This window comes from Rhinolophus hipposideros (assembly GCF_964194185.1).
Source record: "Rhinolophus hipposideros genome assembly, chromosome: 10".
NCBI lineage: Eukaryota > Metazoa > Chordata > Mammalia > Chiroptera > Rhinolophidae > Rhinolophus > Rhinolophus hipposideros.
This window is the reverse complement of record NC_138056.1, coordinates 45,755,066-45,780,224: the sequence shown is the minus strand read 5'-3', so window position 1 is coordinate 45,780,224 and position 25,159 is coordinate 45,755,066. Positions and strand designations below refer to the sequence as shown.

At 39.8% G+C, this 25,159-nt stretch overlaps 2 protein-coding genes across 5 annotated transcripts in view; one reads left to right on the top strand and one right to left on the bottom strand.

Annotated features, from left to right (window-relative positions):
- RRM1 (ribonucleotide reductase catalytic subunit M1) overlaps positions 1-12,419 on the top strand; it is a 35,873-nt gene extending 23,454 nt beyond the window's left edge. For all 4 annotated transcript variants that reach the window (XM_081062960.1, XM_081062961.1, XM_081062962.1 and 1 more), the window contains 7 exons: positions 432-581; positions 795-1,016; positions 5,317-5,393; positions 8,445-8,580; positions 9,440-9,535; positions 10,607-10,795; positions 11,809-12,419. In XM_081062960.1, the coding sequence (XP_080919086.1) occupies positions 432-581; positions 795-1,016; positions 5,317-5,393; positions 8,445-8,580; positions 9,440-9,535; positions 10,607-10,795; positions 11,809-11,997 (1,059 nt within the window). In that variant the 3' untranslated portion in view covers positions 11,998-12,419. The remainder of the gene's footprint in view (positions 1-431; positions 582-794; positions 1,017-5,316; positions 5,394-8,444; positions 8,581-9,439; positions 9,536-10,606; positions 10,796-11,808) is intronic.
- A 10,239-nt stretch (positions 12,420-22,658) lies between these two features.
- LOC308503237 (olfactory receptor 52K2-like) lies at positions 22,659-23,630 on the bottom strand (the record flags this gene model as incomplete). Its single annotated transcript, XM_081062388.1, has 1 exon — positions 22,659-23,630. The coding sequence occupies one exon, from the start codon at positions 23,628-23,630 to the stop codon at positions 22,659-22,661; it is 972 nt and encodes a 323-aa protein (XP_080918514.1).
- Positions 23,631-25,159: the final 1,529 nt, after the last annotated feature.

The following is a 25,159-nucleotide window of genomic DNA, read 5'->3' as shown; positions in this document are numbered from 1 at the left end:
ATTTGGTGGCCACTAAGCGCTTTAAATGTGACCAGTACAACTGAGAAACTGAATTTTAAATTTATTTTAATTTTAATTAAATAGCTACATGTGGTTAGCAGCTCCTGTATTAGACAGTGCACATCTATTGACTAAGACAGATACACATAAAAATTATAGCACAATGTGATACAAGTCTCGTAAGGGAGCCATGTATTTTGGAACACAGGGTTCTCTCTTCATCTTACCTATTTCACTGTGCATGTTACAACGGACATATATGAATAGGTAATAGGGATTTAGAAATGAACTGATGAATGATGAAGAGCAAGAAGTTAAAGATTTAAAAAAATGTCATGTCAGAGAGTGTTAGAGGCTTATATGGTAGTGTCGTTGACACAGGGAAGAAATTAAAATTGTGTGATTCTTGACCTTTCTTTTTTGCATTCCAGGTTGCAGTTTGTAACTTGGCTTCCCTGGCCCTGAATATGTATGTCACATCAGAAAACACATACGACTTTAAGAAGTTGGCTGAAGTCACCAAAGTCATTGTCCGAAACTTGAATAAAATTATTGATATTAACTACTACCCTGTCCCAGAGGTATGAATAGATATCTCTGCTTATTGGTAATTATTAAAATCCAAGGTAGAGGGAGATTATCACAGTCTCCCTGCCAATCATCATTTAAATGATTATCACCATTTAAATTGGAATTGTGTGAGAAAAGAGAGTGTGCGTGTGTCATTTGGTATAGAATGTTGCATTTTCTGTTCAATAATATCTCTTTCCTTCTTTAAATCTATTGGCACAAAGGCACACGTATCAAATAAACGCCATCGCCCCATTGGAATTGGAGTACAAGGTCTGGCAGATGCTTTTATTCTGATGAGGTATCCTTTTGAGAGTCCAGAGGCCCAGTTATTGAATAAGCAAATCTTTGAAACCATTTATTATGGAGCCTTGGAAGCCAGCTGTGATCTGGCCAAGGAGCATGGCCCATATGAAACCTACGAGGGCTCTCCAGTCAGCAAAGGAGTAAGTATATAGATAAATTTATTTTTATTTATTTATTTATTTATTTTTAAATTCTGTGTGCCTCCCTCTCAGGTGCCACTGGACATGGCCTGTGCTTTTGCCCATCCCTCTGCCTAGTTTCCCCTGTGTCTGCTGTTCCTTCTGTCCATGATAACCCTTCTGCACGGTGCCCCAGTGTGAACTGTCCTCTGCTCATGAGCTTCAGCCTTGGTGGCACTGCTGGTGCCACTGCTGGTGATGAGGCAGGCAGGCCAGCTCTGGAGCCGCTTGCGTTCCATGGGTTCTGCTGCAGCTGGCACGGCCTGTATATGCATGTTGTGTGTGTGTGTGGTCACATTGGATACAATTTCTTTTTGCTTTGTAAATTCCTATAGTAGGCTGAATGATAGCTCTCAAAAACATAAGCTTACATCCTAATTCCTGGAACATATGAATGTTACCGTATTTGGTTTAAAAAAGGGTCTTTCAGATGTAATTAAGGATTTTGAGATTATCCTTGATGATTCAGAGAGGCCCTAAATCCAATCACAGTTGTCCTTACAAGAGACATAGAGAGGAAGAGGTTGGAGTGAGGCAGCCACAACCCAGGAATACTGATAGCCACTAAAAGCTGAATGAGGCCAAGAACATAATTTCTAGAGCCTCTGGAAGGAGCGTGGTCCTCTCAACATGTTGATTTTTGGGCTTCTGGCCTTTAGAACTGAGAAAATAAATTTTCATCATTTTAAGCCACCAAGTTTATGGTAATTGTTACACCAGCCATAGAATACTAATGTGGCACTTTTGTCCTCTAAATCTCTTTTATTTAGAACTAGTCATTGCTAAAATGGCTTAAAAAAATGTGAACTGTATTAGTTTTCTAATGCTAAACTTAGTAAATTAAAACAACATACATTTAGGACAGGCTGTGCCTGGGTCAAAATGGCAGAGGAGGTAAACTGCTTGCGTCCTCCCATGATCATATGAAAATCACAACTAAATTACAGAACAACTGTCACTGAGAACCACCTGAAAACTAACTGAACAGAATCCGTATAATTAAAGATATAAAGAAGAAGACATGTCGAGACTGGTCGGAAGGGCTTCCGAGGTGTGATGAAAACAACGGTGAATGCTGCTGCCGAGTACCATCCATTGTAAAGGCAGCGATCTTCAATGTGGGAAACGGCACATCGAAGCTTGGTAACAGTGTGTGACAAGTTTCAGCTTGTTCGGTGCAGTCAGTTGGGTGTGAGCTACAGTTGAGAGAAGGTGTGTTTTAAAGTGTGCCATAAATCATCTTCCATCATGACAATGCTCCATGTCACACGTTGCTTCTGGTATACGGCAATTTCTATCAAAAACATTACAGTGTGTCCTCATTCACTTTATTCACCGGATCTGGCACCTTGTGACTTCTTGCTCTTCCCCAAAGTCGAAATGACCATGAAAGGTAAGCGTTTTGAATCGATTCAGGACATCGCGGCAGCCACCACAGCAAAACTAAAGATACTCACAAAAGAGGACTTCCAGAGCTGCTTCAGAAAGTGGCAAGAACAATGGGATAAATGTATTCAAAGTGAGGGTGAGTATTTTGAGGGGGATTAATGGCAATGTGTTTTTCACTGCAATAAACTTTTTCTTATTTAAACATTCACTGTATTTTTTGATCACACGTCGTAAACGTGGACCAGGCAGGTCCCATACCCACAGTGTGGTGATTAAGAATCAGGAGGGATATCTTGGCTGTGGAGATCCCCCTGAGGAATGAGGGTTCCAGCCCCACACTGAACTCTCCAACCAGGAGTATCAGTGTCAGAAAGAGGAGTCACCAAAACATCTGGCTGTGAAAAACATGGGGATTACTTCCAAGAAAGACAAAGAACTGCCAGAGACCAGTCACTGTAGGTCTTAAAGGGCCTGCCCACAGACTCATTTGCTCACAAACTCACTCCAGGCTCCACAGCAGGGGGAGCAGCTGGAAAAGCATCAGGGACAGATGGGGAGGAACTAAACTGACTAACTTCAGAACAAGGGCAGCGATTGGGGCAGTTCTCTCCAGTGAACGAAGTACTGGCAGGCGCCATTGTTCCTTTGTTGAACTCTCCTCCCACCCAGCAGGCACTATGTAGGTTGATGTCAAATTTGTGCTCTCCATTAACCTGGCTAATACCGTTCACCCCATCCAAGTCACCTGCCTGGTTGGAGCCTCTTCCAGCTGCTCTTCCACACAAGCAAGCACCTATCTCAGCTCACGTTGCAGACTTCCTCAAAATCTATGAAAGGTCCACAAAACCCAAACAAGCAGTGGCAGGCCTTGAAGGACCTTGTACGGCTTAGTAAGCACCCCCAAACTCAGCACAAGCAACATCTGGTCTCAACTTGCACTGTAATTCCCATCAGGTGGTTCCAAGCCTGTCATAAGTAGCGACCAGTGTTGGCCTAGAGCATAACTTCAACTAAGTGGCCACAAGCCTGGCACAAGTGGCTGCTGGCCTTAGGTCACATTGTAGTACCTACCAAGGGTTCCGAGGCTAATACAAGTGGCAGCCAGCCTCGACTTGCAGTGTAACCTCTCCCAAGTACCTCCAAGCCCAGCGAAAGCAGCGACCAACCGCAGCTCATTTCGTAGCACCTACCATGAGGTAGGTGCCAAGCCATGTGCCAAGCCTGGCACAAGTGGTGACTGACCTCAGCCAACACCAGAGACGCTTACAAGAGACCCCAGAACCAGCAAACCAGATGGCTGGCTTCAGATCACATCAGAGCACAACTCAACCAGCTCCACAAATGACACACCCAAAGGGCAAGCTCTGCTGGCACCAGAGTCCTGCTAAAACAACTGCTGCTCTGTGGGGTCAGGCCCCACACAATAGCTTGTCCGCTGTAGTCATGGTCAGTCCTTAGAGCCAATCAGGCTGAGGATCAGGAACACCCAGTGGCGTGCCAACAGCAGTCAAGGTTCAACTACAACAGGAGGGCACCCAATCCACACAGGAAACAGCCCTGCAACACCTGGTTCAGGTGACCAGAGAGACTACCTTTGGGTCCCATAGGACACCTACATAAGGCCACTCTGTCGAGATTGGGAGATTTAGCAGATCTGAATACACAGAAACAAACTCAGAGTCAGCAAAACTTAGGAGACAAAGAAACATGTCCAAAATAAAAGAAAGACAAAACTCCAGGAAAAGAACTGAACAAAAAGGAGTCAGAGCATTTGAGATCTTTCTCCCCAGCACATATCATCAGTTCAGCTCAAATAAACTCATTTGAAAAAAAAAAAAAAAGACTAACAAGCAACCAGACACAGTTCAAACCACTGGGTATAATAAGGATGCTTAATGAACTTAGGGAATAATAGATGAACTCGGTGAGAATTTCAACAGAGATATAGGAAACATAAAAATGGAAATAGAAAACATAAAAAAGAACCAGTTAGAAATGAATGACTGAAATGAAGAATACATTAGCGGGAATCAACAGCAGATTAAATGACGCAAAGGATCGAATCAGCAATCTGGAAAACAAGGTAGCGGAAAACATCCAGTTGGAACAGCATAGTTTTCCATAGTGTCTGCAGCAATTTACAATCGCATCTAGAGTGCATGAGGGAGGGTTCCCTTTTTTCCACATTCTCTCCAACACTTGTTTGTTGATACTGATGATGGCCATTCTGACAGGTGTGAGGTAATACCTCACTGTGGTTTTGATATGCATTTCCTTGATGATTAGTGATATTGATTATCTTTTCATATGTCTAGTGACCACCTGTATGTGTCCTCTTCAAATAGATTTTCAATTTTTTTGCCCTCTCGCTTCTTCCGGTACCCCTGTGATGTGAATGTTGGTATACTTGATGTTGTCCCAGAGGCCCCTTAAACTATGCCTTTTTTTATCAGTTGTATGATTCTCTGCCTTATTAGCGCATTAGCTAAGTAAATAGATTGAGACAAATAAAGATGAGATTAGAGTAACATTTTTACTGTAGAAAAAGAATGCATCTCAGCAACACACTTTCAGGAATGTTAGAATTTTCTGGTTTGTAGATATGATACAGGTTCTCCAAGGTGGCTCAGCAAGGATGTGGGAAGAGGTAAGCCTTAACCAGTTTTATTTGCTTGCTTCTTTTTAATATGTTTTCATGGAAATTTGCCCAGAAAAATCTCTGGACCTTGTATTCCTTGTATTACATAGTTCTACTAGAAAACAGTATTTGTTGGGATGTGAGGGCATGGCCAGTTAGTCATTTGTTTGGTTTTGTCATAGTTTTAAATTGTCATAGAGTGATTTATCATAAATTGCGTTATTTGTTCCTTAGATTCTTCAGTATGATATGTGGAATGTTACTCCCACAGATCTATGGGACTGGAACTTTCTCAAGGAGAAGATTGCAAAGTAAGTAATGACATATAAAGTAGCTTTGAAGTAAGGAGTGTTCAAGTTTCATCCCAGCTGTTCAAAAGTCAGCTATGTTATTTTAACTTCTGAAACTCATTTTTCCCCCTTTAAATGGGGCTAAAATGACCTATCAGAACTATTTTTTAAATACTTCATGAAATAATATATGTGCTTGGCACAATGAAAGTATTTCAATACATGGTAGATATTATGAGTTGATTTTGTTTTAAGGACTTTACCTAGATTAGGTAATTCTTTTTTCTCATTAAACTTTCATATTGCCAACTGTGCTTGCTTTTTAAATGTGTTTCACTTTTACTTATTGCTTAACTACATTGGGCACATAAGTGGCTTTTGTTGAATTGATTGTCATAGGAATAAGGGATTTTGGAAGAGCTTTTGGAGGGTAAAGTGTTAAACTGTGAAAGAAAAATATAAAAATTTAGTCTTCGTTGGTCTTTCAAACTAATAAACGTAAGAGATTTGAGGGCAGGCAGAATGTTTTGCTGAGGGAATAATGAAACAAGTTGCTTTCATTTTCTGTCATGATCAGTTCATCTCTGGATTAATACATTTGTAAAATTTTAATATTTGCAGAAGTAGTAGCTTTAAAATGCTCTTTAAAACATCTATTTGCCTTAAAATCGTTTTATTATTCAAATAATACATGTTCAGAAATTTAGAAAAGCATGAAAAGTTTGTAAAATGAGAATTATCTGCATATCCCCCCTCAAAAACCTGTCTGCATCTTTTTCTTCGTCATCCTTAAGACTTTCTTCTGAACATGTGTACATGTATATTTACATGCAAATGCCACTTTTACAGAAATGTCCCTGTACTTTATTTTGTTTTTCTCAAAATACTATAGTTTATATATAATTTATATACAATCTTTTTAAATTTCAAAGTTAATACATGAATGCACATTCATTTTTAATAAAGTTCAAATATAGAAATAAGTGAAAACCTTCTTTATACCTTTCCTGCCAACCACTTGTCTCACAAAACAAAAAACCAACTTACTCCTTTTTCTAGAGATAACCATGATGTGTTGTTGTGCGGGGTCCCTGCTCACTCTGCCATTTGTCGTGCGAGGTGGCCTGCGGGGCCTCTAGTCCTGCTCCCACATAAGAACGCAGGATATGGCTAGGCCAAAAAGGAACACCCACGGAGCCATAGGTAGGGGAGTCATACCATTATAATCTCACTGGAGGCTGGAGCCACATAACCTGCCACCTGCTGTCCGCTTCTCTGCCTGCCACGTGACTGACCAACCAACGCAGCTGCAGCAGTTATAATCAGTGGCTAATTGGCTAACTGGTAACAGCTGATGGTTAGCCACAGGTGATGGCCATCTACTACCCGAGCCAGCACCTTTCCATGCGAAGCCGAGAGCCTGGAAACTGCTCTCTGGGACTCTGTCCCCACATGTGTATTTTTTAATGATGTATTTTTCTAGACTTTTTCGGTATGTTTGCAGATGCACACATATGGTTTTGTTATGTGAATGTGATCGAAGTTGATATATTTGGAGACTTTAGTGATTTATATTAGAGATCTTTCTTTTTTAGCCACGTTGTTCTTCTAATGTTTTTAATGATTACAGATAATTCCATAGTTTGGCTATATCACATATATATATGACTTTTCAAACATTTTCCTGTCTATGAACAGGAAACCACTGTCCACAGTAAAGACATAGACATAGCGGTTGGTTTGCTTGATGCCTCACAAGTAGAGTGACAGTGAGAGCCCAGTTATACAGACTCCATTAGGCTATAAGGCTCTGTGCTAAGCACTGTATGAATCCAGAGGTATAAAACAGAGGAAAGACCAGCTCTTTGGGTTTGAGAAACTTAAGACTAAGTAAAGTGAGACATGAAATACAAATAGTTAAAGTATACTGTGGGGGCAGATCCCTAGAGAGCATTTTCCAGGCTCTTGGCCTCATGTGGAAAGGTGCTGGCGCGGGTGGTAGATGGTCATCAGCTATGACTAGTTGGCCCTCGGCTGTTACCGGTTAGCCATTAGCTGCTGATATAACTGCCGCAGCTAAGCTAGCAATTGCAGAGTATGGCGGAATATGGATTGCGGATTCTGTGGCTCCTGCTTCCTGTGTCTCCAACCCAGCTGCCAGCAAGAATATAGTGGTATGACTCCCCTACCTATGGTTCTGTGGGTGTTCCTTTTTGGCCTCACCATATCCTGTGTTCTTATGTGGGAAGTGGGACCAGAGACCCTGGGTGACTCCCTGCATGACATATACATAAAGATGCAGGTCATGGAAAGTGTTTGCAGAGCAAATATTTATATTTGACACTCAAGTGTTGTCTGCCCGATCAGAAAAGATGTTCTAGTTAGGTATCTCTTAGGCTGAGGTTTGGAGGACGAGCCGAGGGCAGCTGGAAGATTTCTCAGTGTTCTTACTTTAAGCAGTGTCTTTGACACCAAATAGAGTCAAAAGATGTTAACGTTCTTCTAGGAACTTATAACTGAAGAGCTAATAGAGGAAGTCAGGAATGGACTTTGAGCATAATTTTCCGTATTCATTGTCCCGTTCAGGCTAATGGAGACTTGGTGATAGATGTCTGTTTCTGACTGCTTTTACATCATTATGTTTCCTGAAAGGCCTAGCACAGGGATTGCAGAGCCATTTGGAAGAGAGTGAGGGTTGAATGAGTGTACTCAGATACAAGTGTGTACCCTCCAACAGCCATTTAGTATTCTCTTGGGCAAGAGTGTATCAAGTGCTGTGGTTCCTGAGTGCCACAGTGCAGGTGCCATAAGTCATGACCTGATAAGGATTGCCAGCAATAGAAATTGTGCTAATTCTGTTTAGGAGTTAGGCATTTAGGAGAGGGGTGAGCTATACCACCCATACTGTGGAGCTGCATCCCTGTAGGGATTAAATTCAAAAATCTATATGAGTCTAGTCTAATGCCAGTGTTATGTTACTCACTGCTGCATTTACTACAATTACTTAAAATAGCTGCCTTCTTGGCAGATTGTAGCTTTGGTACCAGCACCTAATAATCTCCTTTTCTTTAGGTATGGTATAAGAAATAGTTTACTTATTGCCCCGATGCCTACTGCTTCAACTGCTCAGATCCTGGGAAATAATGAGTCCATTGAACCATATACCAGCAACATCTACACTCGCAGAGTCTTGTCAGGAGAATTTCAGGTGAGAAGATCACACACAACTAGATCAACGGGGAAAGCTTTCACAAGCCGGATGTTGGGAATAAATACTAACACATGGTTAATATGCCTCTTCATCTTAGTGTGGGGCAAAGCTTCAATAAAGTGAATCATCTTGATCTCTAATATTGTTCTATGTTATTTCATCACATAATAGACATTTTAATATCTGCCAAAAGAATGAATGATTGTGGGTTGAGTATGAAAGTAGCTTGTTGATATTAGAGTTCAAGTGATATATAACTCTTCTGTAACCATAGTGATAAATACTATAACCTCAGATGTTTACGTTGATACTAAGATAAATGTAGAAGTATCATTTAAGATAGTGGTTCTCAGCCTTGGTTACAAATTAGAAGTTTTGGTGGGTGGGACCAGTGTTTGTTTTGTTTTGTTTCCCGGGTAGTTCTGATATGCAGCTAAGGGCTGAGAACCACTAATTTAAAAGATTTTTATTTGTGAATTTGCTGATATCCTGTAATATATTTCTGTAAGGGTTAGAGTGAATACATTTCTAATTTTTCTTAAGTATTTATTGTATTCTTGCTTAGGAAAAAAAAAATCAATCCACATAAATTTACCCAGCTTAGGCAATGTTAGCTCTTTTCACTTTTGCAAATACTATATATTTTGATTCTTGAATAAAAAAGAATTTTAAAGAAATATAGCTTTCTTGTGTTGGAATGGGCCTTTCAGCTTTATGAAAAATAGAAATTATTAAGCAGTCTAATGTTAAATAATTCTTCAGTGATTTTATTTACTTTAAGTTCTAGGACTGTGATCTTGTTTAGTGCCTGTCACTGTTATTTATTTCTTCACATCTTTTCTGCTTTTCCATTCAGATTGTAAATCCTCACTTACTGAAAGATCTGACTGAGCAGGGCTTGTGGAATGAAGAGATGAAAAATCAGATTATTGCATGCAATGGCTCTATTCAGGTATAGAATGAAAAAAAAAGTGAGCTAAGTTGGACATTGGTACCTTCTCACTTATCTGAGGCAATGGAGAGAAAGAGTGGGTATTCACTGTGGTTATATAGGCTTATGCAGCTCAGTTCACCTCTGTATTGTTGCGCTAGGAATATATACATCTTCACATAGCTAGGCCCTACCCTTTTGTTTGTGCAATAATATAAAGTAGTGGTTCCCAACTTCTATAACATTAGAATCATTTGGGGAGCTTTTAAAACCCCATGTCAATTAAATGAGAATGTCTGGGAGTGGGAGCCAGGCATCAGTATTTTTTAGACTCGCTACATAATTCCAAAGTGCATTTAAGTTTGGGGACCACTGATAGAAAGTCTGAAATAAGAGAGTCAAACATAATTTTAAAATATGATGGAAATTGAGGACTGACAGAGCCACAAATAGTGTTTAACAATAAAATATTTGCAACTGAGAATCAAGAAACATTTATTTGTAGGTGGAGGCCTCTGGCTAAACATTGGTCTGATTGGCAACAGATCAAAGATTCCTGTAACATTTCAGTATTTTTTTACAGAAACTGTAGCATTAGCCCAGTTTGTATGTTTTGATGCAAGTTAACCCTGGACCTTAGAAAACTTTTTGTGTCGATGCCAAATGGAATTTGTGGAATCCTAACTTAAAGTATTTTGTCTCATTGCTTCCCTGGATCATGTCCCTGAGTATTATAACTCTGATTATTTGTGTTTTCAGCAAAACTCAAGGGGCACTTATTACTCTTTAGCTCTTTTTCTTCCTTTATTAAGTGCCTCTAGAACAATGACTGATTTGGCCACAAATCAGTTTAGATGGATCTTAAATCACTACCTGATATTTTGTTGGTTAGATGAGAGATTTTGTCGGACTTGCTAATCTAGAGGTGAGCAGTCTTTGGAAACTTGATAAGGATCATAATGTGTTATACTGAATGGTAGTGTTACATCCGGCAGGAAGTAGAACCAAGGTCAGACCCTTGAGTCATTATTCTATTAATCATACAGCTTTCTTCAACCAGAGTGCAATAAACATTTGATTTCCCTTCTTTAGAGCATATCAGAAATTCCTGATGATTTGAAGCAACTTTATAAGACTGTATGGGAAATCTCTCAGAAAACCATTCTCAAGATGGCAGCTGAGAGAGGTGCTTTCATTGATCAAAGCCAGTCTCTGAACATCCACATTGCTGAGCCTAACTATGGCAAACTCACTAGTATGCACTTCTACGGCTGGAAGCAGGTTGGTAGAGGAAATCGAAGAGGATTTACTGCCAACTTGGGATATTTTGGATTCAAAACGGAATTTTATATTCTAGCTACCTATTAAATATTGCCACCTAGAAGTTCTTCCTTGCCTTCAAGTCCAATATGTTAATACCAGCCGATGGTTTTTGTATTAGATCAAGCTCTCACTGTGGACTTCTTTGTTTCTTTAAGATTATTTCATTCCTAGGTTTGAAACCTTGGAGTTATCAATGATCTTTCCCTTTACTCTATGCAGTCACTCACCAAGTTGTGTTGGGTGTTCATTTGTACTGTTTCTTGAATATGTTCTCATTCTACCACTATTATTCCTAACTCCTTAACTGATCTCTTTACTTCTGGTATTTCTGCTCTAGGCCATCTTGTGCACTGCTACCATTCCTAAAATAAAACTTTATACATGTCAACCAACTTCAAACATCCATTGTTTCCCCACTTTATCTATGTATGATGTAAAAGCCAATTACTTAGCTAGTCATTGCCAATTGTAAAATCCTATGATTCTGGATTGTATTCTTATTCCCTGGCAATGTTCTGGCTCTTTACATAGAATTACAAATCTATCTTTTTCTTTAATAAACATTTATTGGACATATACTATATGCCGGGACTTGGGAAACTGAATAAAAGATGATCCTTATCCTTAAAGTAGTCATAATCTGTTCTTACACAGAGATACAGTCTAAATAGTTATAATCTAAGGTGGACATGTTGTCTTAGGCAAACTTGGAAGTCATACACAAAAATTAAAAAAAGAAAAAAGTAGAGAATAAGAATACTTGATATTTCCAGAGATAAGCTTGTGTTAGGGGTAAAAGGAATAAATTACATTGACTCTTGAAGCGTTTTTGAGAGGGCTTCTAGAGGAGCTAGACTTCCAAGTTTAGAAAACAATTTGACCTGGTTTATGGAAATGTATTTCAAGCATTGGTCTTGAATGTCTTGTGTTCTCACAGTTTCTCCTAATAGTTCTACTTACTTCCTTTGTAGGGTTTAAAGACTGGTATGTATTATTTAAGGACAAGACCAGCGGCTAATCCAATCCAGTTCACTCTAAATAAAGAGAAGCTGAAAGATAAGGAAAAGGCATCAAAAGAGGAAGAAGAGAAGGAGAGGAACACAGCAGCCATGGTGTGCTCTTTGGAGAATAGAGATGAGTGTCTGATGTGTGGATCCTGAGGAAAGACGAAACCAGCAGCACTTCTTCAATAACCAAACTCCTTTTTGAGCACAAATAAGTATAGTAGGTTTGCTTGAAGTGTGAAGGCTTTGCTGGACCATATTGCAGCAAAAGGATCAATTGAGTTCAAATATCATTTTTATATAGTGTTAAAAGGAATGATTTTTATTTTTATTTTTATTTTTTACTGGTGTGTTAGGAATCAAAGTAGAAGTTTTAGGAATAAAAAGGAGTTACCTTGCAAATAGGGAGTTATTAAGTAGGGTTTCCTCACCCATCTGGTACCCCATTTTCTGGTGACTTCAGTTTTTGTAATGAAACTTACTGCTGCTTTGACTCATAACACATGAGAAGTGCTGACAAGACTTTTGGATAAAAATTCTGTCGGTTATTCTGAAATAAAGATAAACATTTCCACGTGATTGTGTGAGACTAATTTTGTCTTTTATTTTCATACAAAGGTCAAATTTGAGAGAACATTTTCTGTTCTTTAAGAATTCAGGGAGGGAATTTTCAGACAATTACCTAGATACTTTATAGAATTCTGATTTTAATATATGCCTTTTCCCTCCTTTTTTATTATGGTAAAATATATATAAGTTACCATTTTACCTATTTTAAAGCATACATTTAGTGGCATTAAGTACATATACAATTATAACCGTCACGACTATTTCCAAAACTGTTTCGTTAATCCCAAACAGAAACTCGATACAAAAAACAATAACTCCCCATTCCCTTCTCCCCTGAGTCCCTGGTAATGTGTTTTACTTTCTGTCTCTGAATGGGCCTATTCTAGGTACCTCATATAAATAGAACCACACAATATGTGTTCTTTTCTTTCTGGCTTATTTCACTTAGCAGAGTGTTTTCAACGTTCATCCATGTTATAGCATATGTAATAATTTCCTTCATTTATAAGGTTGAATAACATTGAGTTTTATGTATATATATGTATATATATATGTATATGTATATATACCACATTTTGCTTATCCATTTATCTGTTAATGGACATTTGGGTTATTTCTACCTTTTGGCTATTGTGAATGACGCTGCTTTGAACATTGATGCACAACTATGTTTGAATTCCTGCTTTTAATTCTGTTGAGTATATTCGTAGCAGTGGAACTGCTGGAATATATGGTAATCTATGTTTAACTTTTTGGGGAACTGCCAAGCTGTTCTCTACAGCACCGTTTTACATTTTCTTTTTCTTTTTAGATTTTATTGGGGAAGGGGAATAGGACTTTATTGGGGAACAGTGTGTACTTCCAGGCCTTTTTTACCAAGTCAAGTTGTCCTTTAATCTTAGTTGTGGAGGGTGCCATTCAGCTTCAAGTTGTTGTCCTTTCAGTCTTAGTTGTGGAGGGCGCAGCTCAGCTCCAGGTCCAGTTGCTGTTTTTTTTTTTCTAGTTGCAGGCCCACCATCCCTTGAGGGAGTCGAACCGGCAACCTTGTGGTTGAGAGGACCCGCTCCAACCAACTGAGCCACCTGGGAGCTTAGCAGCAGCTCAGCTCAAGGTGCCGTGTTCAATCTTAGTTGCAGGGGGCGCTGCCCACCATCCCTTGGGGGACTCGAGGAATTGAACTGGCAACTGTGGCTGAGAGCCCACTGTCACATGTGGGATCTAACCGGCAGCCTTCAGAGTTAGGAACACGGAGCTCTAACCGCCTGAGCCACCGTTCCTGCCCCATTTTACGTTTTTACCAGCAGTGCCTGAGAGTTCCAGTTATTCCATACATTTGCCAACACTTGTTAATTTATTGTATTTTTGATAATAACCATTCCAATGGCTTTTGACAATTTGATTGTAATGTGTCTTGGTGTGTCTTTGTCCTACTTGAAATTTTTTGAGCTGCTCAGATTGGTAAATTCACATCTTTCATTAAATTAAGGAATTTTTTAGCCATTATTTCTTCACATAATTTTTTTGCGCCTTTCTCTTCCTTCTGGGACTCCCATAATACATCTGTTGGTCCATTTGTTTGTGTTCCACAAGTCCCTTAGTTTCTGTTCACTTTTCTTCATTCTTTTTCTGCTCTTCATGCTCTATAATTTCAGTTGTCCTATCTTCGAGTTTACCTTCCTGCTCAAATCTGCTGTTGAGTCCTTCTGTGAAATTTTCATTTATTCCTTTCCTGCTCTAGAATTTGCTTTCTTTTTTTTTCGATAATTTCTGTTTCTGTACTGATACTCTGATTTTGTTAATACGTTTTCCTGATTTCCTTATTCATGTTTTCCTGTACCTCTTCTATATTAAAGATGGTAGTTTTTTTCAGTTCTTAAAAATATTTTTAATTTATTTTTTATTTTTCAATTACAATTGACATTCAATATTATATTAATTTCAGGTATACAGCAGAATGGTTAGACATTTATTTATTTAATTAAATTATTTATTACCATAATATAAAAGGTGTACCGTGGCAAAGACAGGAAAGTTGCTGGGAAGACCTCGTCTTCCTGGACCACAAACAACAGGCTACAGAAATGTGTCCCCTCCTAAGCCCGTATAGACTGGCTGTGGGGCCTCCTGCCTAGCTTTGTCCTCAGTGTCATGGATGCTGACCGCATTTTCCTTTCAGAATGTGAGTTCCAGGAGAGCAGGGGTAATAGCATACTTCTGGTGTATTCACTGGAGCTTCAAACAGCAACCGTGGGCTCCCAGGAGATGGTTGAACATTGCTTGTTTGTTGAGTAGTCAAATGAAGAACAGAATGATAGGAGGAGGCTGAACATTTAGTTGGGCTGAGCAGTAATTTCAAAGCTTTGGCCAGATTTTTGCATAATTAAGAGCATATATTAAAAGATAATATGATTCAGCAATAAGTCCACATCTTACCAGATTCTTAGGGAGCACACAATTTGGTGGTGGTGGGTATGATGATAAGAGGACCTAACACTTAAAAATAGCTAATGCCCTTTGGACATTTCCATATATTAGGCAGTGTTCTAAATGCTTTTCATGTATTGACTATTTAAGATCTCAGTCTTACCAATGAAGAAAGTGAGGCACAGAGAGGTTGAGTCTAGTTGAAGGTCAGACAGCTAGTAAATGGCAGAGCTAGATTGGAACCCAGGCAGTCAGAATCCAGAGTGGATGCCCTTAACAACTGCAGGATAACTTGTCCTGGTTTGCCCAAGACTCCTGGCATTAGCACTGAACGTCTGGGGTACCAGGCAACCTTTCAGGTGAGCCAGGCAGTTGATCACTTAACGACTAACCCTAACTACATTGAAGATTAGAGAAGCCTTATACATTGGGGAGCACCTAGGAAATATTCTTCCTTCTCATAGGTTTAGATGTATTGTCTCTGAAAGTCAATGTTTATATGGGTGTTATTATAGCCACCCTCTGAATACTCAGAAGAGGCAATCTTGAAATTCACAGGGAGACCTCAAAAGGAAGTCGATTTGGAATTCCAAACCCGCCGTGGAATGTGTTTCTGGAAATCTTAGAGCATTATTTTAGAATAACTCAGACTTTGGGTAATACACTGTTGTGGTTGGGCAAGGGCCAGACAGTCCTTGTGGGTAGGTGGTAAAAATCCTCACGGAAATCTATTGAAGACTTTCATGGAGGAGGGTGGAATTGAGAAGTGGAGAGTGAGGTAAGAGGCAGTTCATGATTGAATAAAAGTGTGAGAAGGATAATGCCTCCTGGGGGAACAGTGGCCAAGAAGATGTTTAGGGATCTATGTTTCTCCTTCCCAAATACCAGAGGGTGATCATCGTTAAGGGGGAGAAAAAGCTGGCATGGGCCGCCCATATCTCTTAATGTGGATGAGGTTGGTCTACCTCTCACATAAACTGTTAACTTGCTCTCCTGTTTTGTATTTTAGGATTACTCAGGAAATTTCCTAAAGGAGCTGCTTGACACTGGGCTCCAAAGCAGTCAAGAAAGGAAATGTAGAATAACAACCTCCCCAAGGAGGGGAAGAAGGTATGAAAAACTGAAAGAAGAGATCAGTTAACTGACTGATGAAGGTCTTAAGAGAAATGAAGAGATGTTTCTAGAGTCAAACCAGGTAGACTTAAGAAACAATTGAAAGTGGAGAGAGACAGGAATTAACAATAATTTCAAGGTTTTTTTAAAGCTATAATGACTACATTGGGTTATTAAAAATGGAGAAAGGAGGTACAGGATTGGGGTGCCAGGAGGTACAATTAATGAACACATTTGAATGTTGTGAGGATTCAAAAATGAAAAGATGTCTAGTCAAGAACTGGAAATACTGTTTCCCCAAAAATAAGACCTAGCTGAACAATCAGCTTTAATGCGTCTTTTGGAGCAAAAATTAATATGACCTGGTATATTATAATATGTTGTACTATACCTGGTCTTATATTGTAGTAAAATAAGACTGGGTCTTATATTAATTTTTGCTCCAAAAGATGCATTAGAGCTGATGGTCTGGCTAGGTCTTATTTTCGGGGAAACACGGTAGGGGTGGAGTGTCCAGATGAAGGATTAAGGCTGGAGATGGGGATTATAATTTATTAGAGGGCATGAGATAGAATCCAAAGAGGCAGATAGAGTAACATGTCAGTGAAGGAGACAGAAAAAGAGGGAATAGGTGAGTAGGAACCAGGAGCAAATGGAGTTCAGGAAACCAGAGGAGGGGGTTTTGTTGCTTAAAGGCTTCAAGGTAAAGGAATTTACAGATTAATGGAAGTGAAGACCAACACAGCTAATCACCCTATAAGGCTTAATGTTCTGAGTAGTAGGGGAGTGGGACAGAGAGAAGGACTGGAAGAAGATGCCAGACTTGTGCAGAAAGAGGCATAGCTCCTCCATGTAAGTCAAAGGAGACAAGAGCTCCTCTAACCCCTCCCTGTCCCCGCAAATGAGCTGATGTGCTCATTTTCTCTCCTCCTTCAGTTCCCAGTGAAAGAGATATCTCTGTCTTCCGTCCTCAGGATATCTTCTGCTTCTCCCCTCTTCCCCTTCAGCATATGAAAAAGTTCAAGTCTGTCACTGGGGAAAGGAAGCACATCCCTAACTTCATACAGCCCTCCAGCTTCCAATCTTTCTCCTCACCTTTAAAGCTAAGGCCCTGGACGTCTTTTTTTTTAAGAAAAGAAAAAAACGATTAAAATTGTAATACTCAATATATACCGATAATAGAAGATGAATACAAGTCATGTTTGACTTCTGCAAGTACAAGAGGTTTTCAAAGTGTAATTTTTTTTTAGTTTCAGGTGTACAAAACAATGTAATAGACACCGCTCCTCTATCTCCCTGCTAGACTGAAAGTGTGGCTAATGGGGAGACCATGTCTTATTTATTCCTGTCCCAGCTCCTAGCACAGAGCCTACTGCAGAGCATGTGCTCAAGGGTTGTGTTGAAGCAATAAATGAATGCACAAAGGGATTTTAATAAATATTCTCATTTGCAACTTACAACAGTCCTTTGAGGTTGAATGAATGAGATATTAGCCCCATCAAGGCTCAGAGATTCCAAGTGATTTGCTTAATTTCACCTAGCAAGAAGAGCCAAGCCTCAAATCTAGTTCTTCTAGGACTCTTCCATCTCTACCACAGCTTTCCCCTCATACGCCACATATGAGGCAGCACTGGACAGGCTGGAAGCATTCTTAGTCTCAACAACGATATTAAGTTAGTGTTTATTGAGTATTTACTACATGCCTGGCATAGTTCCAAGGGGGTTTTCCACATAGTATCTCTTCAATATTTACAGCAGCCTTAAGGGACAAATACTATTTATTACCCTTGCTATTGTGTAGATGAGGACACTGAGGTTTAGAGAAGCTAACTAATTTCTTTAAAGTGTCATAGGTATTAAATGATAGAGCTGAGATGTGAACTTAGGTTTGTCAATGGTGAAAGGCAGAGTTCCAGTCTCAGCTTTACCTGCCTCTAAATCCCCTATAAATCTCTTGTCTTCTCACCCCCAATCTCACCATGGCAGGTGAGATTGTTAAGGTGTCCTGTTAAGTCATAGCCTGCTGTGGCTTTGGTTTCACCTCTGAAAAGGTAAGGCCTGAGGTCTGCCTAGCTCCAAGGCACGGATCCTTGAGGTGCGGGTGTGAGATGGATAAGTAGACTGTTGCTCAAGGGGAGGAGCATCAGAAGATTCCCAGTGGAGAGGCATTTTCAGGGACTTCAGGGGGGAACAATGAGAAACCCAGAAGAACTTAGGCTGTCCAGATCTTTTGCCTATTTTACTGCTGCTTTGTCTGTTTCTTACTAATTTGTAGTTCTTTGTATATCCTGGATACTAGGTTTTTATTGGTTAAATTTATTGCAAATATCTTTCCCAAATCTCTGGCTTGACTTTTTACTCTCTTTTGGCATCTTTTGATTGAAGCTGTGTCTAGTACAAATTACAAAAATCCTCCCTCTCTGATGGCTTTCTAATTGTACGGTGGGCTGAATTTCATCTTCCACTTGCTTTTGTCAGATGCCTTTGTGTCAATTACTACATAATCTACATAAAGTGGCAGCTCTTATTACTAAATGTTCTGAATTTTAATATAGTCAAATTTGTAACTTTTTTCCTTTATGTAATCAAATTTATATCATTTTTTTCTTTTCCTTTATAAAAAGCTTGGTGCTTCTTGTGTTCTATTTAAAAAGACTCATTATCCTGGTGTCATTAAGATATATTCCTTTATTATCTTGTTAAAGCTTTAGGGTTTGGATTTTAACATTGAGATGTACCTTTCTTGAATATTTCTGATAAATAGTGAACAAATGAAATGCATACCATAGATTATATCATGCACATAGTCCCTTCTGAGGTGTGAGCATACAGAGCCCTCACCACAATTTCAGGAAGTTCCTCTGGCTTAGTGTATCACATTCACTTTGTCTTTGCTCTTACATTTGCTGCTCTCTTAAGTTTCCATGTGGCCTTGTGATTTATGTGGCCTTCAATGAGGGGGTCAGAGGGAAGGGTCACACTATAGAGTATGCACACTTTTGCCGTTTCCTGGGTTGTCCTCTTTCTCATCTTCCTTTTTGCTAGTAACTGAACATTTTCTCCATTTTCCAAAGAGAATAGTTCCACCTACTCTTAAGATTTTTTTTTAACTTTTAATTTTGAAATAATTTCAGACGTAAAAAATGCTGCAACAACAGTACAAAAAAATTCCTTCACCCAGATTCCTCAACGTTACATATTGTATAACCACAGTACAATTATCAAAATCAGGAAATTAGTATTGACACACTACTATTATCTAATTTACAGATATTATCCAAATTCTGCCAAATGTCCAAGGAATGTCCCTTTTCTGATCCAGGATCCAGTATTACATATTTGCATTTAGTTTCATGTCTCCCTTTAGTTTTGAACAGTTCTTCAGCTTTCCTTTCTTTCTTTTTTTTTTTTTTTAAAGATTTTATTGGGGAAGGGGAACAGGACTTTATTGGGGAATAGTGTGTACTTCCAGGACTTTTTCCAAGTCAAGTTGTTGTCCTTTCAATCTTAGTTGTGGAGGGCGCAGCTCAGCTCCAGGTCCAGTTGCCGCTGTTAGTTGCAGAGGGCGCAGCCCACCATCCCTTTGTGGGAGTCGAACCGGCAACCTTGTGGTTGAGAGCCCATTGGCCCATGTGGGAATCGAACCGGCAGCCTTCGGCGTTAGGAGCACGAAGCTCCAATCACCTGAGCCACCGGGCCGGCCCAGATTTCCTTTCTTTCATGATCATTACACTTTTGAAGAGTACCAGCAAGTTGTTTAGTAGAGCAGCTCTCATTTTGGGTCAGTTTCATGTTTCCTCTTGATTAAATTCAGGTTACATATATATTTTTTTTTTTTGTGCAAGAATACCACAGAAGTGATATTGTGCACTTCTTAGTGCATCATTTCAGAAGACAGATGATATCATTTTGTGGCATTACTGGTGACATTATCATCTGTCATTTGCGTAAGAGACTGCCAGCTTTCTCAATTGTAAAGTTACTTTTTTCCCTTGGTAATTAATAAGTACCTTGGAAGGGAATACTTGGAGATTCTCTATATTATCTTCTATCTCATCATACTTTTGCCCACTAATTTTAGTATACATTGATCATTCTTGCTTGAAACATTTATTACTGTGATATTCAACAAATGGTGATTTCCTATCTTTATTATTCCTTCTACATTTATTAATTGGCATTCTACTGTAAGGAAGAGCTTTCCTATCTATCATCCATCCATCTATCTATCTATCTATCTATCTATCTATCTATCTATCTATCTATCTATCTATCTATCATCTATCTATCATATATATATTATCATCCATTACTATATTTTGTTGCTAAAATTGTCCCTGATTTGGCTATTAAAAACCCCTTCAAATTGGTCCCTCTATCTTTTTGACATGTCCGTAGCATTTTTTGACTTTGTGGCACTATAAAATAATCCAGGATTATCTTTTATTTTTCATACCCCAGCCCTAGAACCAGCCATTTCCCCAAGTATCCCTGATTCCTTTTATTGGAGATTGCTATTGATTGGAATGGGCACTGTTCCCTCACTGTTAAGACCTTCTACCTTTAAGCACTTGTCAATGTATTTTTTCTAACAAACAATGACTTTCCTATTAAAAGAATAATGTTTTCTCTCTACTTCATTGTGATGTCTTTAAAATACAGTTTTTGCACTTAGAGAACTCATCGTTAAGCAGTTAAAAAGACATTTACCCAATACATATTAAAGCAATGTGATAAAAGAAGACTAACCTTTTAAAAATTAAATTTACTTGCGTGACAATGGTTAATAAAATTATATAGGTTTCAAGTGTAAAATTCTGTAATACATCATCTATATATTGCATTGTTTGTTCACCACTGAGAGTCAAATCTCCTTTCGTCACCATGTATTTGATTCCCTTTACCCTCTTCTATCTTCCCCTCTTCCGCCTTATCCTCTGGTATCCACTGAACTGTTGTCTGTGTCAAGGAGTTTTTGCTTGTTTGTCTTGTTCATTTGTTGCTTTCAGTTTTATATCCCACATATCAGTGAACTTATATGGTTCTCAATTTTTTCTGTCTGACTTATTTTGCTTAGCAAGATAATCTCAAGATCCATCCATGTTGTCGCAAATGGCAACTTCACTAGCTATTAGGGAAATGCAAATCAAAACCACAATGAGATATTACCTCACCTCTGTGTTGGAGAGTCTGTGAAGAAAAAAGAACCCACAATACACTGCTGGTGGGAATGCAGACTGGTGCAGCTGCTATGGAAGGCAGTGTGGAGGTTCCTCAAAAGATTAAGAATAGAATTACCGTATGACTCAGCCATCCCTTTTTGGGGTAGCTACCCCAAAACTCTGAAAACATCCATAAAGATATATGTGCTCCTATATTCACTGCTGCATTATTCACAGTGGCCAAGACATGGAAACTATTGACTATCCTTTGATAGATGATTGGATAATGAAGATGTGGTATATAGATACAATGGAATATTACCCAGCCATAAGAAAAGAAGACTAACTTTTATTGTGGACATACTGTACATAAGCCATTGTTTAGTCATTTTGTCAGTTATTGCTAGATTGCTGCATGACAAACAGCCACAGGAACTCAGGGGCAAACATTTAGTATAAGTATTTATTGTTCACATACTTGGAGTGGGCAGCTAGGTGGCTCTGCTGACTTGCTTGGGCTTGCTCATATTTAGGGGTTGGCTGGCTAGTAGCTTATCTAGGTTAACTTTGGGTGGGATGGCTGGGGCAACCCAGCTCTGCTAAATGTGTCTTTTTTTCCTCCAGAAGGCTAGCCCAAGCATGTTCTCATGGTTAAGGCAGACATACAAGCACACAAGTGGAAATACTATCAAAGAAAAACCAGAGGACTGTTGTAATAGGGGAAAATAGACCTCAATAAAGAACTGGACTCAGCTCCAAATACAGCATGGGCAAGTGGGAATTTATAGCCAAGGAACAGGGTAGGGGTAAATGGATAGAAAATTACTAAGAGGAAACATTAGGGGGAAGGGGATTATGGCTAAACTGACCTAACAAGATTCTTTGCTGAAGACAGGGCTGGGTGACCAGATCAATCTCAAAACCAATGTCATGCATTTTAGGTTTTTATTATACAGCACCCCATTCCTGGTACCAATTTCTCTGTCACTTACCTATTGCCCATGCTGTTCCTTTGGCCTAGAATGCCTTTTCCTCTATCTTTTTCCTTTCCAGTAAACACTTTATTTTATCCTTCACCTTCTCTGTGACGTGTTCTGTGTTAGTGATTGTCCCTCCCCTATGTTCTCACATAATTTTTTACTTAAAGCTATTATTGAGCATTACACATCTTTACAGCTTGCTATATTGGGACCTCCTTCAGGGTAGAGATCAATTTTTGCTCTTTGCAATTATAGGGTAGCATAATGTATGTATAATGTTTGATGAGTAAATGAGAAGGAATGAATGAATGAAAATCAAAAGCAGAAGGAAGGGGAGAAAATTTAGAAGCCAGAGACAGAAGCTGACTTTGACGTTGGTTATTGTGTAACTCTGGATGAGTAGCTACTTTTCAGAAAATGGATAAAAGACTCAAAGATGAATGCAGATGGCCAAAGCCAAAATATAGCAGGGTTGACTTGCCTGCACTTTTAACCACTTGCCAGTGAGAGTGATTATAGGACCTATAAGTTCCACAGAATCAGGAAGCTTCCTTTGTGAGGGCAGAAACTAGGGCTTCTCAGTGGGGACCTGCAGCTGTGCCCTTTGGAACAGAATTGCCAGGTGCTGCCTGATTTCCTTGGTCCTGGCCCCGTAGATGACAGGGTTGACCAGACACGGGAGCAGCAGGTAGAAGGCGCTGAGCAAGTTGTGCACGTCCTGGGAGGCGGTGCGGGCAACACGGTAGACGATGGATGAGGACATGGTGGAGGAGTAGACAGTGAAGATGACCAGCAGGTGGGAGCCACAGGTGCTTAGAGCCTTGGAACGTGCTCTGCCTGATGAAATGCGAAATGCAGCATGGATGATGCGGGAGTAGGAGGCCCCAAGTAGCAGCATGTCCAGGACTCTGTTGAAGATGCGGACAGTGAGCCCCACAGTCTTGTTGAGGGAGATGTCCCCACAGGAGAGCTTCATCAGGGCCATGTGCTCACAGGCAAAGTGGTGGATCACATCTGAGCGGCAGAAGCGAACCCAGGAGGCCAGCCCCACCACAGGAGCAACAATGCCTGTGCTCCTGGCAGCTGCCACCCCCACCAGCCCAACCAGCAACTGGCCGGTCACTATCTTGGGGTAGCGGAGTGGGTAGCAGATGGCTACGTAGCGGTCCAGGGCCATGACCAGGAGAATGTTGCAGTCAAAGGCAATGAGGAAGTAGATGCAAAACATCTGGACCAGACAGCGAGTCAGGGAGATGCGGTTGAAGCAGGTGGAGAAGCTGAACAGCATGGTGGGCACCACGGTGGTGGCGGCACAGATGTTGACAGCCAGGAGCAGGGCGATGAGCAGGTACATGGGCTGGTGCAGGCTCCGCTGGGCCACCACCGTGTGGATGACCAGGGCATTGGCAGAGATGGTCACCAGGTAGAGACTGAGGAAGGGCAGCACCAGGAGTATGCGGGACTCCTGCAGCCCTGGGAAGCTCACCAGGAGGAAGCTGGTGTAGGACACGTCAGAGCTGCCATTGGTCCATGTTGACATCTTCCCTGGGAAGCAGGATGGCTCTGGGAGGAGAAGAGGGGCAGGAGGCCTGGTTTCTGTACTTGGCCCCTACCAGGGCCTGCCACAGCTTTTTTTGATCTTCATGATCTTTCAGTATCTTAGGGAAAAAATGAGAAGATAAGTGTCATAATTTAATGAGAGATGTAGCCTTTAATAAATATTTGCCTGCCTTTCAAATAAATCCCTCAGGGTAAATTTTGGATGTAGAATTACTAGGTCAAATAATATGAAGATTTTTGAGAGTGCCAAGTAGATTTCCAAGAAAGTTGTATCAATCTTGCCTATGAATCTCTGATGCTAGTATTAAATTGCCATGATTAAATAAATTAGTAATCTGATGGTTGAAAAATACTATCTCATTTTAATTTGCATGTTCTCTTTTGTGAATTTTCTATTCATGTACTAGCAGGGACTAATTGTTTCTGTTAGCAATTTAAATATTAAAATCCTTATTCCTTTTTTATCCATTGATTTTCCAAATCTTGTTAGTATTTTTATTTATGGTGTTATTAACACTAAGATTTTTTAATTTATAAAGTTAAATCTATTGACATTTCTCTTTGTGAGTTCTTGTTTTGTTTTGTTTGTTTGTTCGTTTTAAGTGGAACAGGACTTTACTGGGGAACAGTGTGTACTTCCAGGACTTTTTTCCAAGTCAAGTTGTTGTCCTTTCAATCTTACATGTGGAGGGAGCAGCTTAGCTCCAGGTCCAGTTGCCGTTGCTAGTTGCAGGGGGCAGAGCCCACCATCCCTTGCAGGAGTTGAGGAATCGAATTGGCAACCTTGTGGTTGAGAGCCCACTGGCCTATGTGGGAATCGAACCGGCGGCCTTCGGAGTTAGGAGCATGGAGCTCTAACTGTCTGAGCCAGCCGGCAGGCCCCTCTTTTCTTGTTTTTAAGCTTAGCATGTTCTTCCTCATTCAAAGATCAAAAAGATATTATGCTACATTGTGTTCTTTAAAATATGGCCTAATTTTTTATACTGTTTTGATTAATGAGAAATTCAGTTTGATATGTGACATGAAGTGAAAATTTAACTTGATTTCTCCCCCCACCCCAAGTAGCTGGATAACCGGTCTTGTTCCATATTTTCCAGTGTCTTTACCCTAGATTAAGTTCTTATATGTGATGGGGTTTTATAGACAGTGAAGTGCTGTGTGTTCTGTGGCGATAACCATACTATTTTAAAAATAAAAGCTCTATTGAGATATAACTGGCATACCATACATGTTACCCATTTAAAGTGTGCAAGTCAACATTTTTTAGTGAATTCACAGAGTTGTGCAACCATCAACATTGTCATTACCCCACTTAGAAATCCTGAACCCTTCATAGTCACTCCCCATTTTCCCCAATTCCCTTAGCACTAGGTAACCAACCACTAATCTACTTTCTGTGTCAGTGGATTTGCCTACTTCGAACACGTCATATAAAAGGAATCATGTGGTATGTGGTCCTTTATTGCCGGTTTCTTTCACTTAGCATCATGTTTGTAAATTCATCCATGC